This window comes from Oncorhynchus tshawytscha, linkage group LG19, assembly GCF_018296145.1.
Source record: "Oncorhynchus tshawytscha isolate Ot180627B linkage group LG19, Otsh_v2.0, whole genome shotgun sequence".
Taxonomy (NCBI): domain Eukaryota; kingdom Metazoa; phylum Chordata; class Actinopteri; order Salmoniformes; family Salmonidae; genus Oncorhynchus; species Oncorhynchus tshawytscha.
Window position 1 is genome coordinate 20,216,054 of NC_056447.1, and position 18,771 is coordinate 20,234,824.

Genomic DNA, 18,771 nt, shown 5'->3' on the forward strand with positions numbered 1-18,771 from the left:
GGGGGGAGGAGGGTAGGGGTCAGAGTCTGAGTTAAGGTCCATGTAGTACTTGTTGCTCTTCCAGCGACTTGTGGTGTAGTCGCTGTCACAGACGTCAGTGCTGCAGGGGGTGGTGGGGGGTGCCACGCCTCGCATAAGATAAGGCCTTTCAGGAGCAAGCATGGATGAGAGAAGACAACATTGTAAAATAAAACAGGTGCCAATTTACAAAGTTGACTGTAGCATAATGCAAAGAGAGAAACTGATCTCTTACCTGTAAGACCTGGTGGTAGAGGGACTGTTAGAGGAGTAGAAGACATCTGCGTTATACAGGGAGCGATCCGTGGCTGGAGAGGGAGGAGGGTTGAGCATCTGCAAATACAGAGGATAAAATGCATATCTTTAGCCATTCTCCATTTGTAATTTAACATTTACTTTTCTTCAGTATGGGAATTATGTATGAGAGCCAACTCAGAGGACAGACGAGGTGGGTCTCCTACGTGCCGGTAAAAGAGGGTGGAGAAGGTAGGTCCCCTACGTGCCGGTAAAAGAGGGTGGAGAAGGTGGGTACATACCTGTGGATAGAAGGCTCCCTTGGCGCTGGATGAGCTGCTGGAGGAGGCCCCTGTCACATGGTTCCTGTCGTAGAGCGGAGTTCCACTACTGCTGCTACCCATCAGACTGACAGAACTCATGATAGACTTCCCACACGAGATACCTAAGAGAAACAACAAAACACTGTCTGTCAGAACAAGTACCTGCTTCAGCACGTTAAAAACAACCCCGTCACAGTACAGGCGATCTCTATACACTCATTCAATTGACCTGCAATTTTCAGTGTTGTGCAATAGCTGACCTTCTTTACCGGTGAAGGTTCCGTTCTGTGAGCTGCTAGGGGCGATGAAGTTGAGGGGTACGTGGGGGGTGCCACTGATGTACTCGTGGGGGAAGGCTCCGTTGGGACCTTTGTAACGGCGGCACACGACCCGCTGGCACAAAAAGTACATCCCTCCCATCACAAACACTGACAGGATGATGCCAATGACAGGGCCTATGGTGCTGGTGTGAGATGAGTGAATGTCGTTTGACGAGGGGGTGAGGAATTCTACAACAGACAGGCAAAGACATTACTACACATTTAACGGACCGCTGTCAATTCTGAGCAAAATGACACAAAATACAGGTACGTGTAAATTCTGAACGGACAATTCTAAACTCCCTTGATTTTCGCAACAACGACAGTGAGTGAAGATAAACACACCACAGAAGAGCTCGTCAGAGTTGTCAGCACAGTCGCTGTAGGAGTCACACTGCTGTTTCTTCAGGATGCACTGGTTGTTGTTACAGCGGAACTGGTTGGGCAGGCAGATAGCTGAGGGGAGGAGAACAGAGCAAAGTCCTCGTTACAAGGTTTATCGTCACAATCCACACAAGGTCGCTGTTGCTCCCAGCCTAAATCCCAACCCCATTAGTCCATGTTCACTAAACTGGCCCAGTGTCAATATGTAGTACACAAAGTCTGAGTTGAGTGAGCGTACTGTCACAGTCCTGTTCATCGGAGTTGTCTGTGCAGTCTGCCTCTCCGTTACAGCGTAGCTGAGCATCCACACACTGGCCCTTGTCACACTGGAACTGGAAGGCCGAGCACACTGGGCACCTCTCCTCGTCACTGTTATCGTCACACTCGGCGAAGCCGTCACAGCGCCACGCCATGGGGATGCAGTCGATGTCGCCTGTGGCACAGGTGAACTGCTCTGTGGAACAGGTGGGCGGCTCTGAGGTGGTAGAGGAGCAGAGGACGTTTAGATTCACAGCAAAACGCCTGGTGGGGGAATAATGCACCTGATATGGTTCACTCAAAGCCTTATTGGATTTGTTAAAGCAGCAGCTGTGCTGTACCTCCACAGACGAGCAGGTTGGGCAGCAGGACCAGGTGCATGGGACAGGAGCAGCGAGGCGTCCCGTCTCCTTTGGCGATGCAGATGTGTGAGCAGCCTCCGTTGTCACGGGAACAGGGATGAGAAGCTTTGGAGGAGAGAAAGGAGAAGACGTGGACGGTTAGCTTTGGCCACTGGAGAGTGTAAACCGAACTCTGCTGTACAACATACAGCACGACATATGCAAAGGTACTGTTATAAACTGTGGCAATGGAAGTGACTAAACAAAGTCCTGTTGCCTTACCAAACTCGGTAGGGTCCATGTCTTCCACAGCGTGGATGCTGGTGAGGTAGGAGATGCGACCCTGGATGCGGGTCCTCTTCTCCCCCGTGAGCTTGTCCACACGCTCGATCATCTGCTGCTGTCTGTCGATCCAGTACAGGTGCTCTCCCAGCACCGTCAGACCCATGGGTTGCAGGATGTTAGAGTCCTGGAGGACGATCCGATTGGCTCCTGGGAGGAGGAAAAGAAATGACCTCATCAGAAGCAGGGTCGTATACACTATCCTAATCATCAAAGACCGTGCATTCTCTCAAACTTATTTACTTTCCAGACCCTTAGGGCTTACTCTAGAAGCTCTAACCTTTATCATACCAAATATAGGTAACTTCAGACGCCATCACTAAAACAAGTTATATTGAATATTATTCCAACTCTGACCAAACATGGTCTGCCAAAGTAAAGATACACTCTTATATAACTCGACAGTCTTCGATGGTGCATAAATGGCCTGGATAAATCAGTCTGGGTGCCTGTTCCTATCCATTCCAGACTCCAGAGGCCAGACAGAGGGAGTGAAGCTAAACATGTATGTGCACAGTCAGATAAAGGTGAGCTCATCAGCCACCAGGCAGACATCAAACCTTTCTCTCTGCACCAGGACCGGAAAGGATCACAAGGCCTTGGCTAGCAGCTGTCTGACAATGATAGAGCTTAACCAGACAACCTTGATGTCTCTGCTCGTGTGAGGGAGGGACTAGGAGGGACCAAGGATTACATTGAAAAAAGGCCCACATCCGTTCTGATTACCTACTATTTTCCTGTGATCAAACTCAGCTCCCCCCTATTTGACCACAAACTGTGTTTGAACTTCAGTGTACTTCAGTGACTATTGAGAATGAGAGCTGTAAATAAATACCGTCAAAGCAGATGAAAAGAAAGGGAACAATATATTTTCAGCTGAGTGTTTAGAAGTGCTGGTGCTCTCGATCTAGAATGGTTGTTGTTCTTTAGCCCTGGGACTCACCAGTGAGGTCACTGCTCTCGATGCGTTTCAGGTCAGCGTCCACCCAGAAGAGTTTCCCCAGCTTGTTGTCCAGGGCCAGAGCTACAGGCCGGATCAGACCCGTGGTGAACAGAGACTCCCGCTCCGTCCCGTCCAGAGACGCTCCCTCGATCTTAGCAGAGCGATCCTGCATGGTGGTGAAATACATGTACCTATAGGAGAGATGAGCCAGTCCGAGGTTAGAAAACTAAAACGACCAAAACAAAAGCATACTGCCAGACATTTGATCAGTTTCTAGCCTAACCCTAAACCCCCCAACTGTGTACAGTACTTTAGATGTACGTTAATATACAGTATCTATCAACGTTATCACATCGGGGCGGCAAGTAGCCGAGTTGTTAGAGCGTTGGACTAGTAACCGAAAGGTTGCAAGATTGAAGGCCCGTACTGACAAGGTAAAAAACCTGTTATTCTGCCCCTGAACAAGACAGTTAACCCACTGTTCCTAGGTCATCATTGAAAATTAGAATTTGTTCTTAAATGACTTGCCTAGTTAAATGTAAAATAAAAAAAATCACAAAACAATTGAAATCAGCTAGAGATGATGGATAGTATAATACTATGGTATGTGTTTTGATGGGTGGGCAGGGCTGTTCAGTTAGCGCCCCTCTCCCTGAAAGCCTGGCGGAGTAGAAGCTATTGTGTGTCTGTGTGGGCCTTCCCTTGTTTGTTATGTCTCACGCCAGGTTCTATCAGCTCTGATAAGAACCTCCCTAACACTTGTTGGACTGAGAAGACTTAGAGAAATAAACGCTATTGCTCAAACGCTCATCTGTTTGTAATTTGGTTCTGCTTCTTCAAGGGAAAAATGGTTAAATGGCAGTCTGAGCATAATCAATTGACATATTAATCTAACACCAGAATATTTCGAGTAAATCTGGAAGATGTCACTTCAAAAGGAAAGTGGAAGAAAAATTCATCCTGACAGATTCTCAACCTGCCTGTAGCCTTTACTGAGCAAAATATCTTCGGTGTTTATTTACTGCTTTCCAGGCCCAAAGAGAGACATTTGAAAGTTGCATTTGATTCCCAAACATACAAACTACATGACCATGTCATATTCTCAAAATTGTCAGCTGGTTGCCATAAGTTTTAAATTTGTTCCTTTCTGGCCATGCTCGTTGAGATAATAAACACGTCTCATGTTGGTTCATTTACTTCTTTGACTTTGGGTTACTCCTATGGAATAAGTCCCCTCTGTCACATCCAGGCCAAGCCACAAAGAGCCCAAAATAGAAGCTAACATGGAGGGCAGCCGCATGAACAATGGGCATCACAATTACAGTGCAGCTTGCCAGGGCCTGACCATACCACTGCTCCACTAGGCTAGAGGTGAGGAGAGAGGAGCACAATATACACAACCATCTGCTGCACACATGGCCTGACATCTCAGCCTCGTACTTACTTAGGGCTGTGGTTCCTTCCCTGCCCTATGGAAGGAAAATAAACAGAGCTCCACGGAGTGTCCAAGTCAAATTGTCAACACCACATCACTAAACACCTGATCACCCACTAATTACTCTGCTGCTTGGAGGGGTGCCACGCCCTGTCCCTGATATATTTTGGAAGTCCTGCCTGGCCTCTTTTCAAAAGCTTTCGAGTGAGTTCCCCCTGTTTTCCATTCCCAAGTTCACCACTTATGGGGTAGATTTCAAATAGAAACGTTGACATCTCTAAACGCAGTTATTGAGTCAGTCTGCCTCCATCTTTACAGTTGCCACAACCAGTGTGACAGTATGAAGAAGCAGTATTTTGTTTTATCCAGTCTCCACCATGATACCCTCCGCCACGACTCCACCCTCCCCTCTCACCCTTTCTCTGCATTGACAACGATGGCTCTGGGTTTGTCGTGTTCGTCCCTCAGCACCACGCCCACAGCATCTCCGTCTAGGCGCTGGAGGTTGATGGTGTTGGTGGCCTCACAAGTCCAGTAGACAGTACGGCTGTAGGGGTCCAGGCTCAGGTCGTGGGGCTGCTTGTCAGGCTGCTGCTGGTGGGTGGAAGTGGTGGACACCACCACTGATGACTGGAACAGGAGAAAGAAGAAACAGATACACATCATAGAAAGGGGCCTACAACAGTTTCACACTGTCAAAGTCATTTCCAGTGTTCATACAAATTCATGTGGCTGATGGCTGTACTGATGTCAATCAAATTAAGTGCTATAACTCGGTCATCGCCTTGATACAGTAACCTGCTCTGTGTCAACTGGGAGGTGAAAAGCATAGTGCCTGTTGGAAATCACATGACATAGTATCTTAAAATGTGCTGTTGGTACAAGCAGGTTAACATTCTGGCCTGTGGTCCTGTTAATGCTCTCGCACCTGTGTGCCGTCGTCGCGGGCCCTCCTGATGTTCTGCCGTCCATCCACCCAGTAGACCAGGTGGTCCAGGGGGTCATAGCTGATGGCCCGGACGGTGCGGAGGACATGGATGGGCAGGATGATGTCGGGGCTCTGCTCCCCCAGAACCATGCGGCTGATGGAGGCCTTCTGGCTGAACAGGAGGAAGCTGGAGGGGGCTAGAGAGTGAGCCCGGGGGGGCAGAGGTCAGCAGGCGCAATCCAAACAAATCTCTTTCTCGTTCTTCCTTCTCTTACCAACCTCTCCATGACTGTAATCAGCTTACTAGAATGCAGTAATCAGTGATCCCCAGAGGCCAGGGAAGTATGCAACAGTAAGAAAGAAAAACAGACTCATGTAGAAAGACAGAGCCTTCATCCCCTGCCAAGTGCAGAGGAATGTTCGAGCTGGGATATGTGCACAGCAACCTCCTTTCTAACACTTGTGTCCACATCAGGCCTCAGTGAAAGTCTGAGGTTTGCTCATGGCATGATTCAGACAGACATGTGTTTGGGGTTTTGCATGGCCGAGGGCTGTAGACAGACGTGCGTTTGATTTAGACAATACATCCATCTACAGCGGGCGGAGGGATCGAGGGCAATATCAGGATTTTTTAAAATTCAGTGGAGGACCACAGATTTTTTTGGTGGGGGGGACTTATTTGGTTGTCAAAAGCAATTTGCGGGCCAGAGAGGGCAGTTATTTGAAAAGGTATAGGTCCATTCTAATTTATACATATTTCGATCTAGATTTAGACGTTCAAGAGCGGCCTGGAGCTTTAACCCAAAATAAATCACTCTCCGTCCCCAAACACACAAACTATGACTGTTCAATATAACACTGAACAAAACTACATTTTGTTTATTAAACCAAAACAACCCCCAGCCAAGAGCCCACACGCTCCCCGTTTCTCAACTCACAGCTGCAGTTCCTGCCGTTGGAATCCAGGGTGTAGTGGGAGGCACAGCGGCACTGGGCGCCGGCGGGCGACGCCAGGCACAGGTGGGCACAGTTGCCGTTGTTCTGGGAGCAGTCGTTGGCACCGTCCTGGCGGGAGGAGTGGAAGACCAGGATGTCCATGACGTACTCCAGGTGTCCCTGGACCATGGTGCGGTTGAGGCCGCTGCGCTTGTCGGCCCGCTCGATGCTGCGCAGTTTCCAGTCTGTCCAGTAGATATAATCCCGGTACTGGGTCAGACCAAACGGGTGGAGGAGGTCGTCAGCCACTATCTCCCTCTGCAGACCTGGGGGAAATATAATTATCAAGGTGGACTAATGAAAATGTATGGGGTGAGGGTATGGTTTTAAACCACAGCAATATGAAAGTAATATTGTACAGTAATATGAAAATAAGTATATCATCAATGTACACCATGTATCAATAACGAAACAGCAGAGGGGGGGTTGAAAAAGAGATGGACTATGATGAAACTGGCTCCCATGAGGGGCGCCACAAAAAAGGAAGACCCAGAGTTACTTCGGCTGCAGGGCATAAATTCATTAGTTAACTGCACCTCAGATTGCAGCCCAAATAAATGCATCACAGAGTTTAAGTAACAGAGACCTGGCCGGGTGGTGCCAGAATAACAACCTATCCCTCTAGCGTAACCAAGACTAAGGAGATGATTGTGGACTACAGGAAAAGGAGCACCGAGCACGTCCCCATTCTCATCGACAGGGCTGTAGTGGAGCATGTTGAGAGCTTCAAATTCCTTGGTGTCCACATCAACAAACTAGATTGGTCCAAACACACCAAGACAGTCGTGAAGAGGGCACGACAAAACCTATTCCCCCTCAGGAAACTAAAAGACTTGGCATGGGTCCAGAGATCCTCAAAAGGTTCTACAGCTGCAACATCGAGAGCATGGTTGCTCTCACTGGTTGCATCACTGCCTGGTACGGCAATTGCTCGGCCTCCGACCGCAAGGCACTTCAGAGGGTAGTGCGTACGGCCCAGTACATCACTGGGGCAAAGCTGCCTGCCATCCAGGACCTCTACACCAGGCGATGTCAGAGGAAGGCCCTGAAAATTGTCAAAGACACCAGCCACCCCAGTCATAGACTGTTCTCTCAACTACCGCATGGCAAGCTGTACCGGAGTGCCAAGTCTAAGAGCCAGAAGAACAACCATCTCTGCAGTACTCCACCAATAAGGTCTTTATGGTAGAGTGGCCAGACGCAAGCCACTCCTCAGTAAAACGCATGACAGCCTGCTTGGAGTTTGCCAAATGACACCCAAATACTCTCAGACCATGAGAAACAAGATTATCTGGTCTGATGAAACCAATACTGAACTCTTTAGCCTGAATGCCAAGCGTCATGTCTGGAGGAAACCTGACAACATCCCTACGGTGAAGCATAGTGGTGGCAGCATCATGATGTGGGGATGTTTTTCAGCAGCAGGGAGTAGGAAACTAGTCTGGATCGAGGCAAATATGAATGGAGCGAAGTACAGCGAGATCCTTGAAAACCTGCTCCAGAGCGCTCAGGACCTAAGACTGGGGCGAAGGTTCACCTTTCAACAGGACAATGGCCCTAAGCTCCCAGCCAAGACAAAGCAGGAGTGGCTTTGGGACAATGTCCTTGAGTGGCCCAGCCAGAGCCCAGACTTGAACCCAATCAAACATCTGTGGAGAGACCTGAAAAAAGCGGTTCAGCAACACTCCCCTCCAACCTGACAGAGGTTGAGAGGATCTGCAGAGAAGAATGTGAGAAACTCCCCAAATACAGATGTGCCAAGCTTGTAGCATCATACCCAAGAAGACCGCTGTAATCGCTGCCAAAGATGATTCAACAAAGATTAGAGGGTCTGAACACTTATGTAAATGTGACATTTCATTTAACATTTTTTTTTTTCTTTCTAAAAAACAGTTTTTGCTTTGTCATGGGGGTATTGTGTGTAGATTGATGGAAAAAAACTATTTAATAAATGTTTGAATAAGTCTAACGTAACAAAATGTGGGGAAAAAGTCAAGGGGTCTGAATACTTTCCGAAGCCACTGTAAAAGAGTAATTAAGGTTAAGTGCCTTGCTCAAGAGCACATCAGCGTATTTTTCTCCTAGTTGGCTCGGGGATTCAAATCAGCGCCCTTTCAGTTACTGGCCCAACGCTCTTCACCACTAGACTACCTGCTGCCATATCATGTGCTGTCGTCATTATCATTAGTGTTGGAAAAGAGATTGACGACAGTATGCGTTTACCTTGCATGTTGGTTGACTCTATCATGCAGGTATCCAGGTCGGTCCAGTACAGTCTCTGGTCAATGTAGTCGATGGTGAGGCCATTTGCTCTGCCCACTTTGTCCACTAGGGTCACTATGTTGCTGCCGTCCATGTGGGCCCTGGCGATCCTGGGCTTGCCTCCCCACTCAGTCCAGTACATGTAACTGAGGAGAGAGAGAGAGAGACAAAGAACTGCTTTTTATATCCCCCCAAACACTTGTTGCCAGCCAAGACCATGTCTGCATTCTTAACCTAATTCAATAAGAACTAGTACATTTGTAAAATGGCCACGGCCCCAAGTACGGGGACAATCACTGTGGAATAACTCAGTGCTGTATTTCAGAGAGGAAACAATGCCAATGGGTGAAGCTACGTGGTAAAAATGCATCAGAAACCACAGGAATGACTTCATACTGCAGAGTGACATGTAGAAGCCGTGGCAGGTTGGCACAAGAGTGTCGACAAACTCCTCACACGGAGGACTAGCCGCAGTGCTGTGCCACTGACGCAACCTCTCATTACACTCACTGCCTGAGAGGGAAAAGATAATGTGTGGGGATTCACCCAGCCAGACATCTCTATCAGTACTGGTGAAGAGACAGTCTAGCCTGGCTTCAGAGCTTTGTACGGTTTTTCCCACTCCTATGGTCACATGTTCAAAGTTGGCAAGACTGCACAAACAGATCAGCGACCAGGCTAAGGTCAGTCAGACATGAGTTGCGTCATGCAGATGGGACGAATCTCAGTCAGTCTTACCCGTTGGCGGGGTCGAGGGCCAGGGAGCGAGGGTTGTCCAGGTCCTTACATACCAGGACCTGCCGGTACTGTCCGTCCAGCCGGGCCACCTCGATGCGGTTGGTCCCGGTGTCGGCCCAGTACACGTTCCTGCCCATCCAGTCCACTGCCATGCCCTCTGGGTAGTCCAGGCCAAACTCTATCACATGCTCCACAGAGCTGCCGTTCATGAAGGCCCTGCTGATGGTCTGGGGAGGCAGAACAGGGGAGTAGAGTCAGACACTTGAACAGTCAGGCACAGAGCTCAATAGGAATTTTTAAAAGCCTGGAGCCTAAACAAATAAACACCTGGTGGCTAAGTCAACCCAAAACAAACCCCCAAAATTATACATGGTCACTCAAATTAACAATGACTAGAATGACAGAAAAGCAGTCATCCTCACCTTGGTGCTAACGTCAGTCCAGTAGATCCTGTTCTCGGAGACGTCAAAGTCGAGGGCGGAGGCCTCCTTGACCCCGGTGAGGGGGATGGCCACGTCGTTAGAGTTTGTGCCTAGAGAGATGGAGCGGATGTCAGCCCGGTTGGTGAAGAGCAGGAAAGCCTCGGGCACCACGCACGTCCTCATGTCACTGAGCAGCTCCAGGCCCATGGGACAGGCACAGCGCAGGCCCTGGGGCCGGTGGAAACACAGGTGGCTGCAGCCGCCGTTGTCTTCCGCACAGCCGTTCGTGCCTTTTGGAGAGAGAGAGAGAGAGAGACACTGTCAGTTTCTCTGCAGTAGATGGAGTTCTGTTCTCTTCAATTGTGGACAGTTGTGGATATCCATACATGACAATTAGAAAATATTTACATGAGTATTCGTAATTATTGTATACTACTTCTACTAAAAAAGCTGTGTGCATCCTCATGTCAAACATTAACATTCTGTCTCCTACCGGAGGTCTCTGTGACTCTGGTGGCCTTGAGACCCATAAGGTCAGGCAGCTGATCGATGATGATCTCTCGGATAGCGTCGGTCTTGTGGACCCTCTCGATGCTCCGTCTCTGCCAGTCCGTCCAGTAGATGTAGTCGCCCAGCAGCGTGAAGCCAAAGATGTGGGGAAGCTTGTCCTCCAGCAGGGTCACCCTGTTGGAGCCGTCCACGTCAATCACCTGAGGGAGAGCAAGGAGGCAGGTTTAACCGTTAAAAAAAAATGGGCAACCCAAGCAGTAGCCTGTGCCATGTATGAAAATAAACAGTTTTATTTCAACACACCTGGCGCAGTAGGGTGATTTGCTCAAGGGCAAAATGGTAGGAACTGGCAGCTAATAGGCATCCTCAGTGTGCCAAGTATGAGCAGAGTTTTTGATTTATCCTCAGGCTCTTGTTCTGTTAGACACGCATCCACTCACACCCCATAGATGCTGTAGGCATCAATAAGAGTTATGCAATCTAGTACTTGATAACCTGGGGTAAATAAAAAATAACAGGTGAGACCAGGTTTCTGACAACTGGATACATTGCACTGACAGTGACCCTCACATAATATTTGTTGAGTTCACCAAGTGAGTACTAATTTCAAGACGTTCTTGCTGCGTGTATTAAAGCCAAATCATGGAGACATTTCAAACAAAAGAGAAAAAAGAGAAGTCCAAACTGCAAACAGACAAACTATTGATTTTCATAGATTACCATTAACCATGGAGCATGACTGAATATCTCCATCTAGGAAAAACATCTGTGGGAGACAGCACAAATAAATCCTTATTTGTATCACGTTTAAAAATGAATAAATGTGACAGTATGCGATTCCTGTCACAAGTGTTGCATTACAGAGAGGGAGGAAACTGAAGTACACGGATGTAAGGAGTGGTGCCAAAGCATGCTTCACTCTTTTACGGTGCAGAAAGAGAGAACTGAAACCGAATGTTCCTTCCTGGGAAGTGAACTGTGCTTATTTCAGAAAAGACTGCAATTACACTCGACAAATCCTAGACTACCCGGCATTACCATTACACAAAACTGTGCCTCTGAAAATAGAGCCTTTTTTTTCTCCTTTTCTTTTTTCTCCGCAAACTGGTGTCAGCTCCAGGATATATTTCCGTCTGACCGAAAATTCTGGAGTGTGGCATCTTATGGCAGCCACTACTACGTGACTTGGTGAGCATATTCTGCTCCAGGAGAAACCAAACGCTACGCAGATCAGCTTGCATGGAGGTATCAGTGGGTTCACGTGGGTGTAATTCAGTCCATGCAACCAACCAACCCACCCTAGGTCTTCATTTTGGTGGGAGACAAACTGAAGTGGTTCAGACACGCAGTATCAAAAACATTTTTTAAATGGCCTGCTCTGGATGAAAACAAGATGTTGTCCACAAGCACACAACCCTACAGGAATTGAGCACAAAAGGCACCAGTACACCTTTATGTCCTGTTCAAAGCAAGTATTTAACATAATGGCAACTTGTACTTCTAAGATCCTGTGCTCTTCCAGATGACTTTGAATTGCTCGAGTTAAGGCAAACTTAGGCCCATTCAGCAGTTATCGGCTGACGTGTAGATTTGTATTTAGACATTCTGCCAGGTGACGGCCATAATAATGTAGAGTATTGGAGCTCTTAAAACAAAGACTTCCTGTACGATGTGGTTCCCATCTCAAGCCCTTCCTGTGTGTAGCAGAGAGCAGAGCGTGCAGACGGAGATTGGGTTAGGGATTGGGGCTGCTGCCCTGGAGGGGAGTCCACTTGATTCATTCCTGAAATTCAGTCCCTCGCTTCCTACAGCTGGTGGAGCGACTGACTTCCTCCCTCTCCTAATATAAAGAAAAACTGGGTGCATTGCAGGCAGCACACTGAGGGGGACTGGCAGAATTTGACACCACAGAGAAATGGTGTCGCTTTTGAGGAGGAAAAAAAAAGGTGAGATGGAAGATAATCCGGTTTACTAAACTGCTCTGACCACATGGCTGACAAACTCATGGGGTGGATTGGGTTCACTGTACACCCAGCATTTTTTATTGGACATTTGTACCGTGTGACTAAGTTGTTCCCACCACGGTTTCAGTAAAAAGCTGAGCGATAAGGCTGGAGAAATGTTAAGTCAAATTCACAGACAGAGCTAGGGATGTAAAGAATGACATCAAAATGATAGTTAACCATGTTGAGGCTATACAGTGTTTGTAAACAAACATTGGCATAAAACAAGCTCATATTTTAAGTTCTGATGGGGTACTACAGTTAAGCTAAGATGGAATTTCTATGTTATATTCTTCAAGAATCAATGGGTACATATCAATTTGTAAGTCCAAAAATGGATGTAGAAACTGCAGCTAGACCTTTTTTTAAAAGGGGCAAAGCACAACTCAACCCAATAAGACTCAGAGTGCAAAGTCTTAAAGGGGAACTAGCAGAAAGTTATTTTTCACACCAACTTGTCTTTGAAGTTGAACAGTGTATTGAAGTGCAGTAACACTGTGGGGGAGAGGGTGGGTCACGTGACACTCAACAAACAGGTTTCTATAACAGCCACAGCTAGCAGAGATATAATACCTCAACTCAACTTTCCTGGAAGCTTCACACAACGTGTGTGGTATTCCAAGTTCCATGAATGTTATGATTCCCTGTTTGAGGGAGACAGATAATTTTAAATGTTTTTCCTGTCTTTGGAATGTAAATATTTGTTATTCTGTAGTTAGGCCTTACTAGTGCATTATCTAGTCCCAATTAAAATATGGATGACCAGTTATGCTTTGGAAGCAGACTTTCGACTTTGGGTTCTAACAATCTGTACAGAACACTGGGAGTGTTGTTGAACACAGGATGGGGTTGATGTTTGTCTCATGGTTTCCTAGGAGTTTGGCATGAATTCTTTCCACTGGTGTAATTAGACATGTTATTGGATGGCATACCTTTCAAAACGTCTGTTTCCCCCTTTTGCCTTTTTGCTTTCAGTGGACAACAGGACATTGTTCAGGAGCTCACCCGCGTATACCACCAAAATCCCAGCAATGGAGGAAACCGCCACAACTCTGGGATGATTCCTCCCCTCTACCTTTTCCCCCCGCAGTCTAATCCAGGTAGGATTACTGCTCTGGAGTCATGTTCCTCCCTATCCTGACAATTCCACATAATCCTTTGATGCGCTGCAAGGCGAGCGGTGTAAGTGCGCAGCTTATCAATTTTTGGCCCTGGATTCCAGTGGCACGGCCACACTTTCTCCAGGTTAACTCCTTCTGGGGCCGGCCTGGGAGTGGAGGGGAGAAAGGAAGGAGTGGAGGGGAGGGCCCTAGACAGCAGGCTCGGGTAAACGCATGGCTGCCAGTGCATACTGGACCCTTTTGTGTTATTAAAAACGTGCCAGCTGCCTAGGTAAATTAGCCCAGAACAAACCTAAGCAGGCCTCTGAGGTCATTCAAACATATGCCACAGGGTGAAGAAAGTGTTGAAGGAATTGACCTCCCCTTTCCACCAAAAAGGAAAACACCCAAACACACATTCTTTTGCTAAACAAAAAAATGAAGGTAAAGAGTTGGCAATACAACAAGTAAGGTTTGTTAAATAAGTTGGATCTGGATCTTATTATGCTAGATCTAGAAATGTGGATTCCACAGGATTTAGGAGCAACAGAGAACACATTTTGATGGCACTTCTATGAGCAGAAATCTTTTCCAACCCTTGGAAAAATTAGAAAACGATATTATTGAGAGGAAATCAAAATATTAAAGTCTCCTCAGCAAGTCAGAGAAAGTAACTTTATTTATTTAACTAGTCAAGTCATTTAAGAACAAATTCTTATTTACAATGACTGCCTACCCTGGCCAAACTAACGCCGCTGGTTCAATTGTGCGCTGCCCTATGGGACTCCCATCCACAGCCAGTTGTGATACAGCCTAGGGTTTGTATTGACGCCTCTAGCACTGAGATTCAGTGACTTAGACTACTGCGCCACTCGGCAGTCCCTGCTTGGCGGGCTTCAATGCCAGCAGATTTTAAATATCCTATTTGTGCCTTAGTGTCAGATGCCATACAAATTCTGTGGGCAGGGGCAGTGTGACAACGGGCCACATGGCCTCCAAAGACCAGTCTCTACTAGCGAGCCTAAAGCTGCTCTTGAGTATGACCGAGGCCTGACCAACACAGAACAGGCCATTTCACTCTCACATTACACTAGATTAACAAAATCAGGAGTGACACATTTATTTCTTACCACTTAGTCTCTGAATTACAAACCATCATTCCCTACAGACCCTGGCCCTTTAAAATGTCAAGCACTAGTTTATTCGAATTTAAATAATTAGGCTATAAAGCCAGCGTTCTGCAGAAGTTAGATAGATTTGTAGTACTGGGAGCTGGGATGCGTTTTCCTGGGTTTGTTGCTGTGTTTATACCTACCCATCATATTATTGGCTCAGCTTTGGGATCACCATCAAGATGCATAACCTTGTGGACTGCATTATATGGAGAAGTCTAGGAGAATTGCACAAATTCAAATCTCCACATGAGCGAGCTCCCCCCCCACACCACCTCTTACCTGCCAGATCTGACCAATTACCCCACTCCCGAATACAGCCCCCCCTCAGGCCGCTTCACACGAAACAACCTCCCTATTCACCATTGGCTTTGAAATATTATAGGGTTTCGCTTGAGGTTTGGCCAGTTCTTCTGAAGGCCCGACTCGGCAACAAATGATATTATCTTTTTATCTGCCGTTTTCTATGTAAGGCCAAGAACAGCGCTGCCTTAATTCAAACAGAATGTCCATACTGCTTTTCTTTCCCCCTCCAATTCTCCTTTATACCCCCCCCAACTCCCTTTTCAAGCCTTTCTCTCACTCACCCTCCTTTATGAGGGTTGACCACCTCCACAGGAAATAAGCAGGAAAAGGAGAAATGCTATATTCTCAAATAACATTTGAATTGTGTCACCCAATATACAAAGTTATGCTTCTGTTTGAAGCCTTTAACAAAATTTGGTTTAATGGACTACTATTGGTCATATGATCAAAATCTTGTATAAGACTTAATCTTAACATTTTAATTTGCTTATACATGTTGACGTTTGGTCTGAAGACTCTTAAAAACAAAAATGGTGGATCTGAGTTGTCATGTTTACAAAATATCTAAATAGAAAAGTTAAATATCAATTCCGCAATTCAAATGTCTAGTATCATAATTGGAACCGTCCTCTGGAACTCAACAGGAGTCTAATGTGATGCAGAACACAATTCAAATCAAATGTTATTTGTCACGACTCGTAAAGAACCGGTGTAGACAAACAGTGAAATGCTTATTTACGGGCCCTTCCCAACAATGCAGAAAGAAAATAACGAGGAATAAAACACACAATGACTAACGTGGCTAGACACACACGGGGTACCAGTATCGAGTCGATGTGCAGGGGTACAAGGTAATGGGAGGTAGATATGGGTATTGGTAAAGTAACTAGGCAACAGGATAGATAATAAAACAGTAGCGTAAGTGAAGAGTCAAAAAGTTGGTGCATAGAGGGCTCATGCAGATAGCACTAATATTTAAAATAGTTGCTCGGACTGAGTGATTAACCAAAACTGTTATTTTGGTATTTAAACTAATTGATAGACTTCGGTTCAATTATTTAAATTCCATTTTCTGATTTTTTTTTTCCTCCCTGTGAGCTCAATGCGCACATTGTACTGCATTTTCTCTAGAGATAGATGCCCGAACTGTACAATGTATTACGGGGTTGTAGTTTCCAACAGGCCAATGTTCTACATGTTAACGTAAGAATTAAGTGATGCAGAAAATGTGATAATTAACTACAATGACCATAATCCATTGTGCAGCTACTTGGCCGGTCTTGGTTTCTTTCACGCCTCCTACTAAGAAGAATGCGCGATCAAGGGATACAGAGAGCAGTTGCTTTGAGAGGTCATGTTTTCTTCACTACTGTGAGGAACGAGGCTCACGACATGCTCCACTACAGCCCCGTTGATGTGGATCGGGGTGCGCCCAGCACGCCGTTTCCTGTTGTCCCATGATCAGCTCATTTGTCTTGCTGACGTGGAGGTTGTCGTTCTGGCACCACACTGTCAGATCACGGACCTCCTCTCTATAGGCGGCATCGTCGGTGATCAGGCCTACCACGTGTGTCATCAGCAAACTTAAATTATGGTGTTGGAGTCGTGCGAGGTCACACACTCATGGGAACAAAGACTACAGGAGGGGACTAAGCATGCATCCCTGTGTTTAGGGTCAGCATAGCGGATGTGTCATTGACTAGGCCAGATTTTCCAAAGGTGGGGGGCAAGCCTTGTTACGCATTTCTGTGTGTGGACTATTGCTGATCTACAGTTGTTGCACAGCTGACACGCTGGTGAAGACAGAGGTAAAAACGGATTTCAGTTTCCCTGCATTAAAATTGCAGGCCACTACGAGCGCCACCTCTGGATGAGAATTCTCTTGTTTGCTTATGGCCCTACACAGCTCGTAGAGTGTGGACGGCTACTAAAAATATAGATAAACTCTTGGTAAATAGTAAGGTTAGCAGCTTATGAGGTATTCCAACTCAGGCGACCAAAAACTTGAGACTTTGGTAAGATTAGTATCGCGTGGCAGCAGCTGTTAACACACCCTCAGCGCAAACAGCTTTTCCACATAGTACAGTAACCGGAGAAGTTTAAAAATTGTGGATTATTTCATTTTATAAACAGTCATTTTCTAGCAATCATTTGGTTAAAGGTGTACCTTCAAAAAGGTAGATGGAGTTATTTCCTAGCTGAAGGAGACTCATTAGCGCCACAGGTTCAAGTTGATGTATTGTGATATAGAGTGCATTGCACAAAGTCCATATTTTCTTTATAGCAATATAAACATTCTTGTTCCATATGGGCATACTCCAACACACACACCCAGACAGAGCAACAGAACCAGATAGGGTCTAGCTTCAGCAGAACTCTTGATCCATGGAACTCCATCTTCTCCTGATCCCTGCAACTCCCCAGGAAATATGGGGAGCTGGTGTCTGGAGAGGATCACGGACAATAAATCTCACCCACCCGTCTATAAACATTGAAGTATTCTCCAACCAGGCCTGCCAACAGTAGGTCCAGTTAAGCCAAAACATAATTACATTTACATGGCGGAACAGCTTTCACACGCAAAGACAATCCTGCTGATCCAGTAAAAAGCATGACTTGGGTAACAAGAGCTTGGGGCTCATTTAGGCTGTTCATTCACAACTGTTAACCTCTTGAAGCTAGGGGGCACTATTTTTATGTTTGGACAAATAACGTTCCCAAAGTAAACAGCCTCTTTCTCATGACCAGATGCTAGAATATGCATATAATTGACAGATTAGGATAGAAAACACTAAAGTTTCCAAAACTGTAAAAATATTGTCTGTGAGTATAACAGAACTGATATTGCAGGCGAAAGCCTGAGGATAATCCAATCAGGAAGTGCCTCTTATTTTGAAATCTGTGTTCCTATGCGTGCCTGTCCTTCATTTAAAGGGATACCAACCAGATTCATTTCTCTGTGGCTTCCCTAAGGTGTCAGTCTTTAGACAGTTTCAGGCTTTTATTTTGAAAAATGAGCATGAAGGATCACATTGCATAAGTGGAGAGGTGGGGGCTCTGAGCGAGTTTGTGCGCAATTGAGTAAACCGGCCATTGTTCCTCCCGCTGTTATGGAAAAAGCTACACTGTTGATATATTATCGAATATATATTTTAACAACAACCTGAGGAATGATTATAAAAAACGTTTGACATGTTTCTGTGGACATTATGAAGACTATTTGGAATTTCCGTCTGCATTGTCGTGACCGCTCTTTTCTGTGGATTTCTGAACATAACGTGACAAACGTCGGCATTTTGGATATAAAAATAATCTTTATGGAACAAAAGGAACATTTGCTGTTTAACTGGGTGTCTCATGGGTGAAAACATCCTAAGATCAAAAGGTAAATGGTTAATTTGATTGCTTTTCTGATTTGTGACCAAGCTTCCTGATGCTAAGTGTACATAATGCTATGCTAGGCTATCGATAAGCAATCCAAGAGTTTGTAAGTTCTGTGTAAAGCATCATTTCAAACTCTGAGACGACAGGGTGATTAACAAAAGGCTAAGATGTGTTTCAAAATATTGCACTTGTGAAATCATAAATATGAAAATTTTCTAGTAATATTATTTGACTGTTGCGCTATGCTATTCAGCGGTTGTTGACAGAAATTATCCCGCTACAGGGATTGGTAGCGTCAAGAAGTTAAAGCAAAGACTAGTGTAAACAGTATACAAAAACATTGCCTTTATCT

General features: G+C 46.0%; 1 protein-coding gene across 1 annotated transcript in view; it reads right to left on the minus strand.

Annotated features, from left to right (window-relative positions):
- Positions 1-18,771, minus strand: part of lrp5 (low density lipoprotein receptor-related protein 5) — a 51,338-nt gene that overhangs the window by 1,809 nt on the left and 30,758 nt on the right. The window contains 16 exon segments of the mRNA XM_024379192.2: positions 2-145; positions 254-351; positions 555-697; positions 836-1,084; positions 1,241-1,351; positions 1,518-1,754; positions 1,879-2,004; positions 2,161-2,370; positions 3,164-3,354; positions 5,014-5,228; positions 5,527-5,723; positions 6,465-6,788; positions 8,746-8,930; positions 9,523-9,749; positions 9,945-10,234; positions 10,438-10,654. Of these exon segments, the coding sequence (XP_024234960.2) occupies positions 2-145; positions 254-351; positions 555-697; positions 836-1,084; positions 1,241-1,351; positions 1,518-1,754; positions 1,879-2,004; positions 2,161-2,370; positions 3,164-3,354; positions 5,014-5,228; positions 5,527-5,723; positions 6,465-6,788; positions 8,746-8,930; positions 9,523-9,749; positions 9,945-10,234; positions 10,438-10,654 (3,164 nt within the window).